Below are 18083 nucleotides of genomic sequence, written 5' to 3' on the forward strand. Positions count from 1 at the left end.
ACAAGCGCGATATTTATATTTCGATAAATATCAGGATATATAGTCGGCTTGACCGCATGTTTTTGTTGTGAACCTCATGGTTAGCATAGCCGCTTTGTGATTTCGGTATGAAACGGATTAGAATGTTTTAGAACCGCTATTGCTCTCTCATTTTGTGGTAATTCAAAAAAAGTTTAGCTAGCATATATAACATTGCATGTTTTTTGACATTGAGACATTAATGTACTGTACTGCATGTGCATTACGCGCATGACGTGTAGCATATATATTCCTAATAATTGCCAGTTACGTTACAAACCCGACAACGTTTGTTAACAACTTTACAAATGGACTTCGACGTATATTTACCAGGTTTAGAAAGACATGCACTTAGTTAGCGCTCGAAGAATGTATAATTCACAAATGCGGACAGTTGAACACTTTGTTTGTTTGTGAGATTAATACGCGGTTGCATGTTTTTACGCCACAATTTCTGATGTATCCAAATGTGCTGAAAAAATGACAAGAGATAACATTGTCATTGCGTATTTCAGTGCGAATATATCATAGATGAAACGAATTGGAGGTTCAGTTTATCATTTCCGACATTTTGTATAATTGACTGCACTTAAATTTTATGCCCTAAACGTGGAATTTTAAACATGATTTTTCTATTCAGTTTAAAATCTCTTGAGACTTATCCGAGTTTCATACAACCAGTGTGTACGTCAAACAAGGTGAATAATTTTCCAAGAGACTTCGTTGAAGCGTGCATGTTCCATTATCAGGTTTTTAATTTTTTTCATTTGTATAGCCAAGGATAGATATTCATTAATCTATCCTTGTCTATACCACATGCCAGAGACAAACGATCTGCTATTTAGCATAAGCGTGGAAGCGGGTTATAATACGAAAGAAAAATTTTCATTGATGAACCAAATGTCAAGAATGTCGCAATAGAATCACATGATTTTTAAGTTTATTTCGTTTTGTCATTCTGAAGGTAGTAGGCATGCTAATAATTTCGGCGCAACTTCAAACAAAGACGTTCGAGTTCCTGCTGGAAGGAACAGGTTCTGTTTGCCACAATAGACATCGTGGCGCTCTGTTGCTTTATCGTCTTCTCTCCGTCCGATTCAATTTACATAACCCTATATTATAATTTGTATTTATTTCCACAGAATTTTAAACATCGATTTTTTAATTATACAATTGCCTTGTAGCTATATACAATCCACATGCACAGATAATTTCCATTTACAGCCTATTATCCTAACGAAAGTCAGACACGAAGATCAATTGTTTGATTCATCCTGCATTCAAATACTCTAAAAGGCCGTTTCTCTCATTTAAAGTGGGAAAATTGTATCTCGTAGATTCTCGTATGAAAATACCGTCGATTTTAAAATTGGGAACTTGCAGTCGTGCGATGTCGTGCTTGCATACCCGTTGAACGAAATTTCTGATTTGCATGTCTGTATTTCTAATTTTTTTTCTGCTAGATTTAAGGGCAATTTTTTTCACAATTAGAAAGAGCTCATTAATTGTTTTGGCTCTGCTTTATATAACAATCTGAAAACAATTGGTTTACAATATCACGTCACGTGATAATCCTGACACGAGGAAGTAGCCGTCCAGTCGTCTACTAATGATTCAAAACAAGCTCTCCAAGTCGTCAATTGAGTTACTACGATATTATCACGGACCAGTTTAAGCAAATATACATTTTCGTTTCGTGTAGAGCGGGAATTTGTGAAATAATTAACATACATAAAATAAGGTCGAATTGTGACAGGTGCACTCCCAATACTCCAATACTAAATCATGTTTGTGATTCAATATTCATTTCTAAATACTTAAAAGTTATTCAAGTAACTATACACTCTTTCTCGAGTAAGTAGTGTTTAAGTTGTGAATAAAAAATGTTGCTATGCGAAAACTGTTTTGTTTTATTTCTCCCGTTGCTAACTAGTATACAGGACGCCAATAAAATTGAAGTTTTGTTTGTGGGCGTATATAACACGCCATCGCTAATGTCAGTACTGGTGGCCATAATTATGCAGTTCTCTATAAGCTGTGTCATGCAAATAGCTATAGGTTAGTTGTAGTCAGTGTAGAAAGGAATTTTCTCATAACTCGTTTTTCTCCAAAGTATATCTAACAATGTGTATCTAACATAGCAGTTTGTCATTTCACGAGGATTAAACAGTCGATCGTCTCACTCTATCGCAATAATATAAAATGTTTTATCTTTGAAAAAAATATATAAAAACAAAAGCCGTATGAACTAGGCAGACTGATGCATCCTGCGTGGCGTTTAAGTAGTAATCAATATTTGTTCCGCTTCAAACAAGGTCGAGTATAGGCTTTGGAAGAGTCCTTAGACGATAAATGTTGGAGGTAGCAAAAAAGGGTAGACGATTTATTTAACAAAGTCTGCTTGAGCTATGCCGACATGATCCTGCTTAATTCTGTTCAGCAATAGTCAATACCAATAGATCACGGCCATCAAAACTTGTAATCTAATTCAGTTTCGAGCATTCGCTATAACGGTCAATTCGTAGTTATCTCATTGAATTATACATAGGTTATAGCCTTCCATATGCTGACAATTTTTGCCAGAAATGAATTATTTATTGAGATGTTATATTTCATTTGATAATTAATATTATGAGATAAACAAATATATAAGAAGTAGCTAGCGTCCTTTCCTCAAAGATGGTAATTCTACAATTACACACAGAAGTTGCATTAAATCATAGTGACAGAGTTTCGCTTTTATAATAATGGAGGGGCCAACTTATTAAAGACTATAGTGGTACTCTTGGTTTTTTTTAATAAGATTATTAATAAAGTTTTTAAATGAAAAACAATTAATAAACTGAGCAGGTTATTCGAATCTGCTAAAGTAAGGGAAATTATGTGTAGATTTGCTAAGATATCGATGTTTTCTGATATATTAAACCAAGTTGACCGGTATTCCTAATTTCAAAGTCATTATCTTCACCCGAGGCCGAGTGTTAAGAAAATTTTTATATAAGGTATCATCCCTGTACGACCCGGTTCTATACGATACGTTAGTCAATTTGTTATTCATATAACTTATATACCTCTGGTTCATCTGGTTCCTTCCCCTCATGTATTGTCTTTAAATTACTTATGCTGCTACTTTTCGACATTGAACGACTTGACCTGTCATCTCTTCCTTTATTTACAAAACCTGTTGTTCGATTGTTTATGCTTTCCGTGCTTTCCGCGGGTCCTTTGCTGAAAAGTTCTAAGCCACTTTCTGCATTCATTTGGTTAGCACTATAATGAAGCATTAGTTTAGACACAATCTCTCTCACTGCCCTCTTATGGGCAGGACCACACCTTAGCTACATACACCCTCCCCCTCTAATTAAGCGGAACAGCTAAGATCCTGGGATCACTGTCATGGCGCGCGTCATCAAACGCTGGTATTCAAATACAACGTTTGGAGTATTTTTAAGCACATTATAATATGTGTGTGCACTAACGAGTGTTGGTATTTATTAGGCGACGAAATGATCGAATACCTTTTGTGTCGTCTTTTGAACCTGAGCCACATGATCAATGCAGTAACAACAGCAACCAGGAAAAGAACGCACATGATTGGAACCATGATGAGAACGACAAGATAAACTCCATCTATATTATATGACGAATGATGTCAGGTATGTCAATTTACTCTACACCATAGAAATATTGAATACTGAGAAGGAATAGTGAGAGGAATTCTGAGTTGAAAATGCTCGTTCAAGCGCCTATATATACCAATGCAAAGATATGGACGATCTTGCAATATCTATAAGGAAAATGTGCAACGAAATATGTCTCAAAACCACAATTCCTTGAGTGAAGATATACATTATTTACGAAATATTTACCCACGCAGAATCCTTAATTATCTCGGTAGAAAGGTTTTTACTTTACCATTATAAAAATTTCAGTCGTAACCTACATAATGACAGTTTATATATGATTCTATACTTCGATTAAAGTAGATCAATTATTTTTAGCTGATTTTCGGAAACGCATTGTCGGACTAAAACGGATATAAAGTTGATCTATATGCTCCTGTTTAAAGAGAATAAATATCAATCAGCATACACCACATGCAGTTTTACCTTCAAAATGTGAAGATGATGCATGATATGAACTTAGATTGACAGGACTAGATGTTTTCCAATTCACATCATCAGCTGTTGTGGTAAAGGTAGGAGAATGTTTCAGAATATTTGTGGACTGTTGGTACTTCGTGTTTGTTGATGTTGTAGTAAAGGTAGGAGAATGTTTCAGAATATTTGTGGACTGTTGGTACTTCGTGTTTGTTGATATTGATGTTGTGGTAAAGGTAGGAGAATGTTTCAGAATATTTGTGGACTGTTGGTACTTCGTGTTTGTTGATGTTGTAGTAAAGGTAGGAGAATGTTTCAGAATATTTGTGGACTGTTGGTACTTCGTGTTTGTTGATATTGATGTTGTGGTAAAGGTAGGAGAATGTTTCAGAATATTTGTGGACTGTTGGTACTTCGTGTTTGTTGATATTGATGTTGTGGTAAATGTAGGAGAATGTTTCAGAATATTTGTGGACTGTTGGTACTTCGTGTTTGTTGATATTGATGTTGTGGTAAATGTAGGAGAATGTTTCAGAATATTTGTGGACTGTTGGTACTTCGTGTTTGTTGATATTGATGTTGTGGTAAAGGTAGGAGAATGTTCTAGAATATTTGTGGACTGTTGGTATTTCGTGTTAGTTGTTGTCGCCCTCGGATATGAAGGCGACAAACTGCTTTTTGTGCTCTCCAGTAAGCGCTGAGTGCTCTCGGTCATTTGAGATGTTCTGGGGGGAATCGAGGCTTCTGTTCCCATCTTTGATGACGATGCCATTGCTATCGATGCACTTGTCATTTTCGCTATTGAACTGCTTTCCATCGCATCAACGGTTGTCATATCACTGGTTACTTTGACTAAAGAAGCAGTTGGCCCGGTTTTACTTTGTGTTTTAGGGAGATTGTTGCGAATTGGTGAACACGAAGATACGAGGAGAGATGTTGGTATTATGTGAGTTATTATGGGACTTGATGTGACCACTATTTGTGTCACAAATATTTCACTGGTTGTCGCATCTGACGCGGGCCTTGATTTTATGTCTTCTGATGTCTTTTGTGAATGATTACGAGAAGATATGCTGGTAAGAATCTCGGCAATATTTCTGCTCGCTGTAGAAGGTTTCGAGGTGATTGCCGCGAACATTTCTGCTTTGGTTGGTGAAACACTTTCTTTGGCAGTTGATTGAAGTATTAAACTATGGTGTTGAGCTGTGGATGTTTGAATATCTGCGTATAATGAAGCAGAGGACCAGCTGCTTTGTGATATAGACATCGCGGAACTGGGTGCATGAAACATCGAGGTGAATGATTTATCTGATAAAGCTGTTGATTTCTTAATTTCTGGAAGCATAGTTGATTTTACATTGATAGATGGCAATGGCGTATTTTGTACTCCTCCTGTGGTGGTAGGATTCATGATTCGCATTGAGGGATTTTCAAGGACAATTATTGGACGGGTGTCTAATGTAATAGTTGTGGAAGGGGTGTGGCGTATCTCTTGACGAAATGACATTTTGTTCAAAATGCTCGATGTATTCATCTTTGTGTGGATAACAACAGACTTTGTTTGAAAGGCTGTCGTCTTTGTGATATCCACCATGACTGGTGAAGTTGTGGTATTTATTAGCGTTGTGGTTGAAGCCCTGGTTAAAGTTATGGTTGAAGTAGAAGGAACGTGCGATAATTCTATAAAGAGCAGTGTATTATTCAGTTATCGTGAATTTGAGTAAAATACTTTTGTTGATACCTTAAACGTTTTGTTGTACACAGACACGCCTGCGATACCAACTGTGAAGAAGCCTGCGGGCTGCCGCGCATGTAATCATGCATGGTATATGCTGCATGCTGCGCATTGTATAATAGCTTAACCAACTAAATGCAGTCTTCTTATTGTTTTCTATTGTATTTGGGTAAAGATCCATTCAGGACACAATTCTTACTCGCAATCGAAGATGCTGCTACAATTCGTCTCCATCTTTCAGCTGTGACTACAAAAAAAAGAAGATAAAAATTTGTGTTAAAAAAACATTGAAAACACATGGCATGTAATGCACATGGCACATGGCATGGCAATGCATTTAAGAGCATTGCTCTTAAATGAAAATTTATACCAGTGTGATTGCAAGTTACAGGGCTGCGGTAATTCATTCTGCCTTATACCCTATCTGCATCGTACCAACTTTCATCGAGAAGGCTATTATATGCTGAGACGATCGAGTCACAAATGACTTAAAATAATAAAGAGAGTCAATTTTGACGTTATTACTCATGGTTCATTTGTGAACAACGCGTGGTTTTACCCCACGCGCAGTTGCGCGTTTTATCCAAAAAGTTGTAACCAAATAAAATGTGTTTAAATTTATAGATTTACATCGCATTATAAAACTATCAGTGGGATAGGTTGTTCCTTTAATTAATTAATTAATTAATTAATTAATTAAAAACAATTAATTTAGGTTTTTCAAAAAGGAATTGCATATTGAAAACTTAGAGGAGTTTTATATCATACTGTATATAATTATTTACATACCTCGAATGACATCAATTTTATTTACCAGTATATCTTCAAGCTGTGGTAATGTTGAGTTGTATAATTCTGATAATGTCATGTTGAGGGCTTCAGCAATGTATAATGGAGGAATTGTAAAATTTGTCGATAATGCCAAAATGTTTTTCTCCGTTATAAAATTAACTACCTGAATCCAACCAGGCTCTAAAAACGCATAAATTTTTTCTTTCGTTGTATTTAATCGTTCGGCTATTTCTTCAGTCTTGAAGTTAAATCTGTTTTCTAAAATTTTATACATTGCTTTTTGGATCGTTACGAGACGAATTTTATCATCTAAAGGAAAAGTGGTGTTTGAGACGCTGGCTAGATCATCAGCTGAGATATCAATTGTCCATTTGCTTCCATTTATAAATTCAAATTTGTCGACAGTTAAGCCATGTCCAATTGAAGCCAGTGCAAGTGTGACAATTCCCTCCAAAGTTTTGTCCAGTTGAACATGAGAAACATGTCCAAGGCTTTTAACAACGTCACTAAAAGTTACGTATTTGAAAAATATTGGATTTATTTGATGGACGAATTTTGTTATATTGCCTCGCTGTATTCCATCTTGTAACAGTGGACTTATTGTAATAGGTAATTGTAGCGTGGTATTTGAAGTTGTTTCGGCACAACCGGCTAATGTTGCAAAGAAAACTATAATAATATATGCAAAAGGCATCATCTGGTAAATATCACAACACTGATGATTACAATGGTTGCCTATAAAAGAAAGAGTGTAGAAAGAGGGCTGGTTAATTACTGTTTTACGCAGTAATAATTAAATATATTTCTACGATTAATATAGATCACCGCCACCGACAAAATTAAGCTATTATAGTGGTCTGCATGTGACAACATTACTGACTTACATTCATCAGCTGGCCGAATCTGATCTGTACTCGATATAGCTATATATTATCTTATGTTATAAATGTGTTATAAATAAATTTAAAAGTGTTCGTTTTCTCATATTAAACATGGTAAAATATTTTTCTCAACATTCCATACCAATAAAGACAATATTGCGATAGAGTTTCACCTGGCGAGGATCGTAATCGCCAAATAGTTGGTTTTATAAATTTAAAATATTTTGTCTTTTATCACAGAAATCTTCAAAGATAACTATATATACATTTTATTTAAAGGCTATTTAAAAAAATATTGCGACAATAATTATATAGAATACTGGTCAATAAAATGTTTAGTTATTTTTCATAAATTTCATAGATATTCTACACGTGTAGTGGATATAGTTTGCAAGCAACAACATGCATCTATGTAAATCTAATGATTTAATTTAGCCATTTATAAAGCATGACTTATATAGCTAACTTATATATACATCAATGTTTTTTTTATTCTCAATATTTCTGCTAAGAATGAGGATTTCGATACCACTTTAGTGGTTAACCAAGGAATCTTGTTATGTGAATAAAACTATAGGCTGCATGCATGGTATTCTACTCAACTCCTACAGTATCATATTCGCAATTGTCAGTGCGCTCGTACCTGATCTTGGTTGAATAATGTATATAGACCTATTTTAATACAAGACCGTCCATTTTCTTTTTCCACAAATATTCTATTACCAGCTTATTTTCAATGACCATAATACGAAAGAAAAATTTTCATCAATGAATCAAATAATTTTTTTTATTAAGAATGTCGCAATAGATCGAATCACATGATTTTTTAAGTTTACTTCGTTTTGTCATTCTGAAGGTAGTGTGCATCCTAATAATTTCTTCTCAACATCAAACAAAACGTCTTAAGACGTTCGTCTTCCTGTTGGAAGGAACAGGTTCTTTTTGCCACAATAGACATCGTGGCGCTCTATTGCTTATCGTTTCCTCTCCATCTAGATTCAATTTACATAACCCTATATTATAATTTGTATTTATTTCCACAGAATTTTAAACATCGATTTTGTCTTTTATTATACTATTAACTCCAGACCCATGATAACTCAGTTTTGTCGAGATGCTTCATGACGTCTTGATCTCGGATTAGCTGGTTGTGGTCGTGTGATGTCGTGCTTGCATATCCGTGAGCGAAATTTCTGATTTGCATGTCTATATCTCTAATTTTTTTTCTGCTAGATTTTATAAATGCTATGATTAAGGCAATTTTTTTCACCATAAAAAGAGCTCATTGATTGTTTTGGCTCTGCTTTATTGTTGTCTGAAAAAAAATTGGTTTACAATATAACTTCACGTGAAAATCCTGAAACGAGGAATTAGCCGTTCAAATATTGAAAATGATTGAAAACAAGCAACTGAGTTTTTCGAATGAATCAGACTGTAGTAATTTCTCTCAGCGAAAAAGCATTATTATGGCGATATTCCCGGACCAGTTTAAGCAAATAGCTATACATTTTCGTTTCGTGTAGAGCGGGAATTTGTGAAATAATTAACATACATAAAATAAGGTTGAATTGTGACGGGGTACTCACAATACTCCGATACTAAATCATGTTTGTGTTTCAACATTCATTTCTAAATACTTAAAAGTTATTTAAGTAATTATATATTCCTTCTCGAGTATAAGTAGTGTTGAAGTCGTGAATAAAAAAATGTTGCTATGCGAAAACAGTTTTGTTTTATTTCTCCCGTTGCTAACTGCTATACAGGACGCCAATAAAATTGAAGTTTTGTTTGTGGGCGTATATAACACGTCATCGCTAATGTCAGTACTGGTGGCCATAATTATGCAGTTCTTTATAAGCTGTGTCATGCAAATAGCTAGGTTAGTTGTAGTCAGTGTAGAAAGGAATTTTCTCATAACTCGTTTTTCTCCAAAGTATATCTAACAATGTGTATCTAACATAGCAGTTTGTCATTTCATGAGGATTAAACAGTCGATCGCCTCATGCACTCTATCGCAATAATATAAGATATTTTATCTTTTTTTAAAAATATACAAAAACAGAACCCGTATGAACTGACTGATGCATCCTGCGTGGCGTTTAAGTAGTAATCAATATTTGTTCCGCTTCAAACAAGGTCTAGTATAGGCTTTGGAAGAGGCCTTAGATGGTAATTGTAGGAGGTAGCAAAATTAAGAGGGTGAACGATTTATTTACCAATGTCTCCTGGAGCTATGCCGGCATGATCCTGCTTAATTCTGTTCAGCAGTAGTCAATACCTTTGAACCTCGATTTATCCTCAGCTATTCGTGGCATTACCAATCAAATACACATTAACCACGCTTGCTTTTGTCAGCTACCCCTGAAACCCAGTGGCAAGAGCATTGCAGCGTTATCGCAAAAGCGTAGGTTCGATTCCTGCCGCAAGACCTATAGTTGACTCAACTGTTCCTGGCTTGAATTTGAATTGTGTATAATTCCACTAGAAATTAAGACCCTTTTTGGTAATATACACGTTTTATTGAAAATATTGTAAATTATATAAGTATTTCTGTATTTGCAGACTATTAACACTGCAAAAAATTATTGTTGTCCTGCAAATTACATTTTGAATTACCTGCATACATTGTGTATAATTGGCACAAATAATATCCCATACAATTTGTTAAATTATATAATGCGGATCGTGCATTAGCTAAAGGTCTATTCGTAGTTATCTCTTTAAGTTATAGCCTTCCGTACGCTGACAACTTTGCCAGAAATAAATTATTATTGAGATGTTATATTTCATTCGATAATTATAATGTATTATAAGATAATCATATATATATATATAAGAAGTAGCTAGCGTCCTTTCCTCAAAGATGGTAAATCTACAATTACAGACAGAATTTGCATTAAATCAAGGTGACACAGTTTCGTTTTTTTAATAATAGAGGGGCCAACTTATTAAAGCCAGTATTCTTAGTGTTTTTTTAATATGATCATTAATAAAATTTTTAAATGAAAAACAATTAATAAACTTAGCAGGTTATTCGAATCTGCTAACGTAAGCAAAATTATGTGTAGATTTGCTAAGATATCGATGTTTTCTGATATATTTAACCAAGTTGGCCGGTATTCTTAATTTCAAAGTCATTATCTTCACCCGAGGCCGAGTGCTAAGAAAATTGAACGTTTCTTTAAAGAATCATTCCTGTACGACCCGGTTCTGTACGATACGTTAGTCAATTTGTTATTCATATAACTTATATACCTCTGGTTCATCTGGTTCCTTCCCCTCTTGTATTGTCTCTAAATTACTTATGCTGCTACTTCTCGACATTGAACGACTTGACCTGTCATCTCCACCTTTATTTACAAAACCTGTTGTTCGATTGTTTATGCTTTCCGTGCTTCCCACGAGTCCTTTGCTGGAAAGTTCTGAGCCACTTTCTGCATTCATTTGGTTAGCACTGAAATGAAGCATTAATTTAGACACAAACTCTTTCACTGCCCTCTTAAAGGCAGGACCACACCTTAGCTATATACACCCTCCCCCTCTAATTAACAATAGCTATAGCTAATAGCTATATATAGCTAGCTTTATACACCCCCCCCCCATCGCTACGGTCCTGGGTTCATGGTCCTGGCCCGCGTCATCAAACGCTACGTTTGGAGTTCTTTAAGCGCATTATAATATGTTTGTGCACTAACGAGTGTTGGTATTTATTAGGCTACGAAATGATCGAATACCTTTTGTGTCGTTGTCTTCTGTTCCTGATCCACATGATCAATGCAACAGCAACAGCAACCAGGAAAAGAACACACATGATTGGAACCATGATGAGAACGACAGGATCAACTTCATCTCCATCTATATTTTATGACGAATGATGTCAGGTATGTCAATTTACTCTACACCATAGAAATATTGATTTAGGAACGCTAAGATGAAAATGCTCGTTCAAGCGCTTATATATACCAATGCACGTGTTTAACAACGCATTTCTCACAACTCGTATAAATGAAATCAAACGTATACACTCGAACTAAAACTTGATATGCATGATAGGTTAAAGCTGTATAAACGATTTCTGCAATGTCGGTGTTTTTTTTAATTTGGCGAGACACAAACAAATAAGGAAGAATATCGTCTGTCCCAGACTATGTAGGTCCTCTATCATGCATGTCATGGCTGTTACGAGCTTACCTTCATCCGTTTCAAGTGTGTTACCTGCAAGAAAAATATGTTTCGTATATTTCAATTGTTTGTTCGAATTGTTTCATCTACTTCCTCAAATATAGACGTTTCGACACATAACACAACAGCCGTTGTATGGAGAGTGTGGTTTATTGCGAAGCATATAATTCATCTGTCTCTCATAAGTCACCGACAGTCGGCGATGTAATGTTTGTAACCGATGAGGAAAAAATGTTTAAAAAAAACTTATTCTCCATGCAGTGATCATCGATCATAACCATCGCCAACTGTCGGTGATCTTCGAGGACCTGGGTTAAAAGCTAATGAGATTGACCACTTTGGTAAAAATACTTAAGATGATGATGGTATAGAATGGTATTCAAATACGATCCTCGAATAACACTTTGCACACCTGCATGCTTGGTATAATTATAAGATTTTTTGACCTACCCTAATCATGCACGCAAACATTACTGACCTGTTGTTATTGAGATACTCTGGGTGTAAGATATGGACGATCTTGCAATATCTATAAGGAAAATGTGCAACGAGATATTTCTCAAAACCACAATGCATTGAGTGAAGACGCACGCTCTTTAAGAAATATTTACCCACGGAGAATCCTTAATTATCTCGGTAGAAAGGTTTTTACTTTACTACTATAAAAATTTCAGTCGTAACCTACATAATGACAGTTTATATATGATTCTATACTTTGATTAAAGTAGATCAATTCTTTTTAACTGATTTTCGGAAACGCATTGTTGGACTAAAACGGATATAAAGTTGATCTATATACACCTGTTTAAAGAGAATAAATATCAATCAGCATATACCACAGTTTTACCTTCAAAATGTGAAGATGATGCATGATATGAATTTAGATTGACAGGACTAGATGTTTTCCAAGTCACACCATCAGCTGATGTAGTAAAGGCAGAAGAACGTTCTAGAATATTTGTGGACTGTTGGTACTTCGTGTTTGTTGATGTTGTAGTAAAGGCAGGAGAACGTTCTAGAATATTTGTGGACTGTTGGTCCTTCGTGTTTGTTGATGTTTCTCTCGGATATGAAGGCGACAAACTGCTTTTTGTGCTCTTCAGTAAGCGCTGAGTGCTCTCGGTCATTTGAGATGTTCTGTGGGGAATCGAGGCTTTTGTTCCCATTTTTGATGACGATGCCATTGCTATCGATGCACTTTTCATTTTCGCTATTGAACTGCTTTCTATCGCATCAATGGTTGTCATATCACTCGTTACTTTGCCTAAAGAAGCAGTTGGCCCGGTTTTACTTTGTGTTTTAGATAGATTGTCGCGAATTGATGAATACGAAGATACGAGGAGAGATGTTGGTATTATGTGAGTAGTTATGGGACTTGATGTGACCACTATTTGTGTCACAAATATTTCACTCGTTCTTGCATCTGACGCGGGCCTTGATTTTATGTCTTCTGATGTCTTTTGTGAATGATTACGAGAAGATATGCTGGTAAGAATTTCGGCAATATTTCTGCTCGCTGTAGAAGGTTTCGAGGTGATTGCCGAGAACATTTCTGCTTTGGTTGATGAAACACTTTCTTTGGCAGTTGATTGAAGCATTAAACTATGATGTTGAGCTGTGGATGTTTGAATATATGCGTATGATGAAGCAGAGGACCAGCTGCTTTGTGGTATAGACGTTGATATCGCAAAACTGGGTGCATGATACATCGAGGTGAATGATTTATCAGATAAAGCTGTTGATTTCTTAATTTCTGGAAGTGTAGTTGACATTAGCGTATTTTGTATTCCTCCTGTGGTGGGAGGACTCGTGATTAGCATTGAGGAATTTTGCAGAACATTTATTGGGCGGGTGTCAGATGGAATATTTAGCGTTGTCGCAGGGGTGTGGCTTATCTCTTGACGAGATGACATTTTGTTCAAAATGCTTGATGTACTCGTCTTTGTGTGGATAACAACAGACTTTGTTTGAATGGCTGTCGTCTTTGTCATATCCGCCATGACTGGTGAAGTTGTGGTATTTATTAGCGTTGTGGTTGAAGCCCTGGTTGAAGTTATGGTTGAATTCATGGTTGAAGTAGAAGGAACGCGCGATAATTCTATAAAGAGCAGTGTATTATTCAGTTATCGTGAATTTGAGTAAAATACTTTTGTTGATACCTGAAACGTTTTGTTCTACACAGATGCACGCCTGCGATACCAACTGTGAAGAAGCCTGCGGGCTCCCGCGCATGTAATCATGGTATATGCTGCGCATTGTATAATAGCTTAACCAATTAATAAATGCAGTCGTTTTATTGTTCTCTATTGTATTTGGGTAAAAATCCATTAAGGACACAATTCTTACTCGCAATCGAAGATGCTACAATTCGTCTCCATCTTTCAGCTGCCACTATACAAAAAAAAGATAAAAATTTGTGTAAAAAAGACATTGAAAACACGTGCTCTTAAATGAAAATCTATACCAGTGTGATTACAAGTTACAGGGCTGCAGTAATTCATTCTGCCTTATACCCTATCTGCATTATATATACGCCACTAATTAGGAGATATCACGAGTGTTTTCATATATTTTTCTTCGTACCAACTCTCATGGAGAAGGCTATTATATGCTGAGAAGAGTCACAAACGACTTAAATATACATGTTGGGTAAAACCACGCGTTATTCACACAAGTATTAACTTCAAAATTGACTCTTTTTATTATTTTGAATTTATAGATTTATATAGACTATCAAGGATATATTGGTCCTTTGAAAAAATTAATTTTGGTTTTTCAAAACATGAATTGCATAGTGAAAACTTTTTATATTATATTAATGAATATAGTATAAGTAATTAAGCTTGTAGGTACACCACGTAAGTATTTAATACTGCGTGTTAAGTGTTATGCAGTATGAAATACTGACGTGGTGTACCTACAAGCTCAATTATACTTATCGATTCTCACCATGCAAACATACAAGAATATTTAATAAAATAATATAATTATTATTATTATTATACTGTATATATTTACATACCTCGAATGACATCAATTTTATTTACCAGTATATCGTCAAGCTGTGGTAATATTGAGTTGTATAATTCTGATAATGTCATGTTGAGAGCTTCAGCAATGTAAAATGGAGGAATTGTATAATTTGTCGATAATGCCAAAATATTTTTCTCCGTTATAAAATTAACAACCTGAATCCAACCAGGTTCTAAAAACGCATAAACTTTTTCTTTCGTTGTATTTAATCGTTCGGCTATTTCTTCAGTCTTGAAGTTAAATCTGTTTTCTAAAATTTTATACATTGCTTTTTGGATCGTTACGAGACGAATTTTATCATCTAAAGGAAAAGTGATGTTTGAGACGCTGGCTAGCTCTTCAGCTGACATGACTATTGTCCATTTGCTTCCATTTATAAATTCAAATTTATCGACAGTTAAGCCATGTCCCATTGAAGCCAGTGCAAGTGTCATAATTCCCTCGAACGTTTTGTCCAGTTGAACATGAGAAACATGTCCAAGGCTTTTAACAATGTCACTAAAAGTTACGTGTTGGAAAAATGTTGGGTGTATTTGATGGACGAATTTTGTTATATTGCCTCGCTGTATTCCATCTTGTAACAGTGGAGTTATTGTAATTGGTAATTGTAGCGTGGTATTTGAAGTTGTTTCGGCACAACCGGCTAATGTTGCGAAGAAAATGATAATATATGTAAAAGGCATCATTTGATGAAAATCACAACACTGATGATTACAATGATTGCCTATAAAAGAAAGAGTGTAGAAACGGTTAGGCTGTTATAATTAAGCCATTATATAGTGGTCAGTGAATGACAACATTACTGACTTATCATGGCTGCCCTCAAAATTTCGAAGTGTAAACTATATACTTCTCATAGAATCAGATCTGTACTCGATATAGCTATACAGTTTCATATAAATATTATATCGTATAGTTAGTTACTACGGTGCCAGAGTTATCACGCGATAAAACCTACACCTTGCGGTTCATTCGTGCCTTGTATACTCAGAATTTTAAAATCATAATTCTCGCGCACAATATATCCAGTACGTGAAAAGTAAAACTGAGAGATTTAATTATTTATGCCTAAATGTCAGAGTAGCTAATTCTGGTAACTAACAGTCCACAAAAAAGATAAACTGTACACTTCCAAAATCATAAAGACTGTCATATATTACTGAGCCGAATAAGGTTTATTTATAAAAAGAATGGCGTCGATCAGGCGACAAAATGAAAAAAATAAGCTATATAACATAGGATGACAATTAAGGTTTACGTTATCAGCTAAAGTATTGTTAGGCATGCATAGTCAAAAACATTCCAAAATAATGCATCTACGAGAGGAATGTGAGCAGTTTGTGTTATAAATAAGTTTAAAAGTGTTCGTTTTCTCATTAAACATGGTAAAATATTTTTCTCAACATTCCATAACCAATAAATACAATGACATTGCGATAGAGCTTTTTTTGGCGGGGATCGTAATTGCCAAATAGATCTTAGAGATTTTTTTAGTTGGTTTTATTTTAAAAAATGTTTATAACTTTAAAAATATTTCGTTTTTATCACAGAAATCTTTAAAGATAATTATATATACATTTTATTAAAAGGCTATGTAAAAATATTGCGACAATAATTATATTGAATACTAGTCAATAAAGTGTTTAGTTAGTTATTTTAGATATTCTACACGTGTGGTAGATATAGTTTGCAAGCAACAACATGCATCTATGTAAAACTAATGATTTAATTTAGCCATTTATAAAGCATGATTTATACATAGCTAACTTATACATCCATGACCATGTATTATTCTCAATTAACATGGATATTTCTGTTAAGAATGAGGATTTCGATACCATGCACTTTTGTCCGCTCCCGGTTAACCAAGGAATCTTGTTATGTGAATAAAACTATATATATAGTCTGCATAGTGTTCTACTCAACTCTTACAGTATCATATTCGCAATTGTCAGTGCGCTCGTACCTGATCTTGGTTGAATAATGTATAAAGACCTATTTTAATACAAGACCGTCCATTTTCTTCTTCCACAAATATTCGATCACCAGCTTATTTTCAAGTTTGGTACTTCACAAAATACTTTGGCGAAGATAAAATTCTTTACAAAACTTTATTAAAAGATTCCAACTAAGAATGATTTTCTCAAAAGCTTCAGCAAATTCATACAGTGTATTTTTGTAATTATCTTTTGAATGATTCCGGATTCCAACAGTCAGCATCAATCAGGCTTGACGGTTGTTTTGTGAGGACACAAAAGATCAGTTTGTGGTATGTTAATTTGTCGTGGGAACAACTTTTTCTCGCGAGGAATTGTTAAAACAACGTCAATCCGAAGTCCCAGGTAGTTTTTTTAGTTATCAAGTAATCCTATATAGCTAACACACAAACATCAACCATGTATATGCTTGTCGTTAGCTTTTAACAGATGTTTCAAGGCATTGAGCTATACTATAGCAATGCGAACTTGTAGTTTGCTCTGATTTATTTCAGGCATAATAAACTGTCTAGTAAAATATAATTATATAGAACATTCACTAAATTCTTATGTTAATCATAATAATCTTTGCATACTTGAGCTGGGATGGTTCACTGACGCCTGCTGGCATATTGCATGATCATTGGTGTATAGTACTTCATGTAAAACTTGAACTATGATAATTTGGCATATATTGTATTAGCTTGAAAGATGTGCACGCACGCATGCACGGAGACTTAGGTCCACTAAAATAACTGCATTTCGGACGTTATTTTTAGGAAACTTCATTTATTTGGAATTTTTTAAAGTTAAAGACACTGTTAGTCGTTTCCTCCGGGAACAACTAGTTTTACATTCAATCTCACTTCAAATGTGTGGTATAAGAACTGCCTCTTGCAAATATAAACAAAAAAGCTTCTCGACGCACTGCTATATATAAAGGCCTTCGTCGAAAGAGTCAGTTTTTCCTTCATTCCCACAAAACCAAAAATTGTTAAAAAATAAAATCTGCTCACAATGAATGTGCTCACAGCTGGCTCTGGGAGCCGCTCCTGTACAAATTTAAACGTTAAACGAATTTGAACACTAAAACCATGCACAAAACAAGTCAATAAGGTATATCCATGCAAGACTTGAAGACTATTTCACAGTAAAACTATACTCTGTATTTGTTCGGTGTCGTTACAAAAATTTAGAAGATCTTCCCTAGAAATTTATTCCAGAAATTGAGTTTTCATAATTCTTATAATTATTTCGGATAATTATTGTATGAAACTGTATAATATTATATAGAGCGACGTATCAAATATTATATACATCACGGGGACCAGTTATACGAAAGCAGGATAGCGCCATCGATCTAATA

General features: G+C 34.9%; 1 protein-coding gene across 1 annotated transcript; it reads right to left on the bottom strand.

The window, feature by feature from the left end:
• Positions 1-10090: 10090 nt before the first annotated feature.
• LOC114521893 (location of vulva defective 1-like) lies at positions 10091-16936 on the bottom strand. The gene is made up of 9 exons (XM_028542471.1): positions 16708-16936; positions 14731-15465; positions 14055-14099; positions 12556-13806; positions 12187-12237; positions 11718-11741; positions 11261-11381; positions 10782-10980; positions 10091-10398 (listed from the first exon to the last, which is right to left on the bottom strand). Exons 2-9 carry the CDS (start codon positions 15425-15427, stop codon positions 10384-10386), a joined length of 2403 nt encoding a protein of 800 aa, XP_028398272.1. The 5' UTR covers positions 15428-15465; positions 16708-16936; the 3' UTR covers positions 10091-10383.
• Between the last annotated feature and the right edge of the window lie 1147 nt (positions 16937-18083).

The sequence above is a fragment of the Dendronephthya gigantea genome, unplaced genomic scaffold, assembly GCF_004324835.1.
Source record: "Dendronephthya gigantea isolate DGI-Jeju-01 unplaced genomic scaffold, DenGig_1.0 000000F, whole genome shotgun sequence".
In the NCBI taxonomy this organism is placed as follows: Eukaryota; Metazoa; Cnidaria; class Anthozoa; order Malacalcyonacea; family Nephtheidae; genus Dendronephthya; species Dendronephthya gigantea.

Coding starts and splice junctions, on each gene's coding strand:
- LOC114521893 (XM_028542471.1), bottom strand. CDS start 15,427: ATGATGCCTTTTACATATATTATCATTTTCTTCGCAACATTAGCCGGT. Junction 11,742..12,186: donor GAGTATCTCAATAACAACAG/GTCAGTAATGTT, acceptor TTTTTCTTGCAG/GTAACACACTTGAAACGGAT. Junction 10,981..11,260: donor AGAAGACAACGACACAAAAG/GTATTCGATCAT, acceptor GCTTCATTTCAG/TGCTAACCAAATGAATGCAG.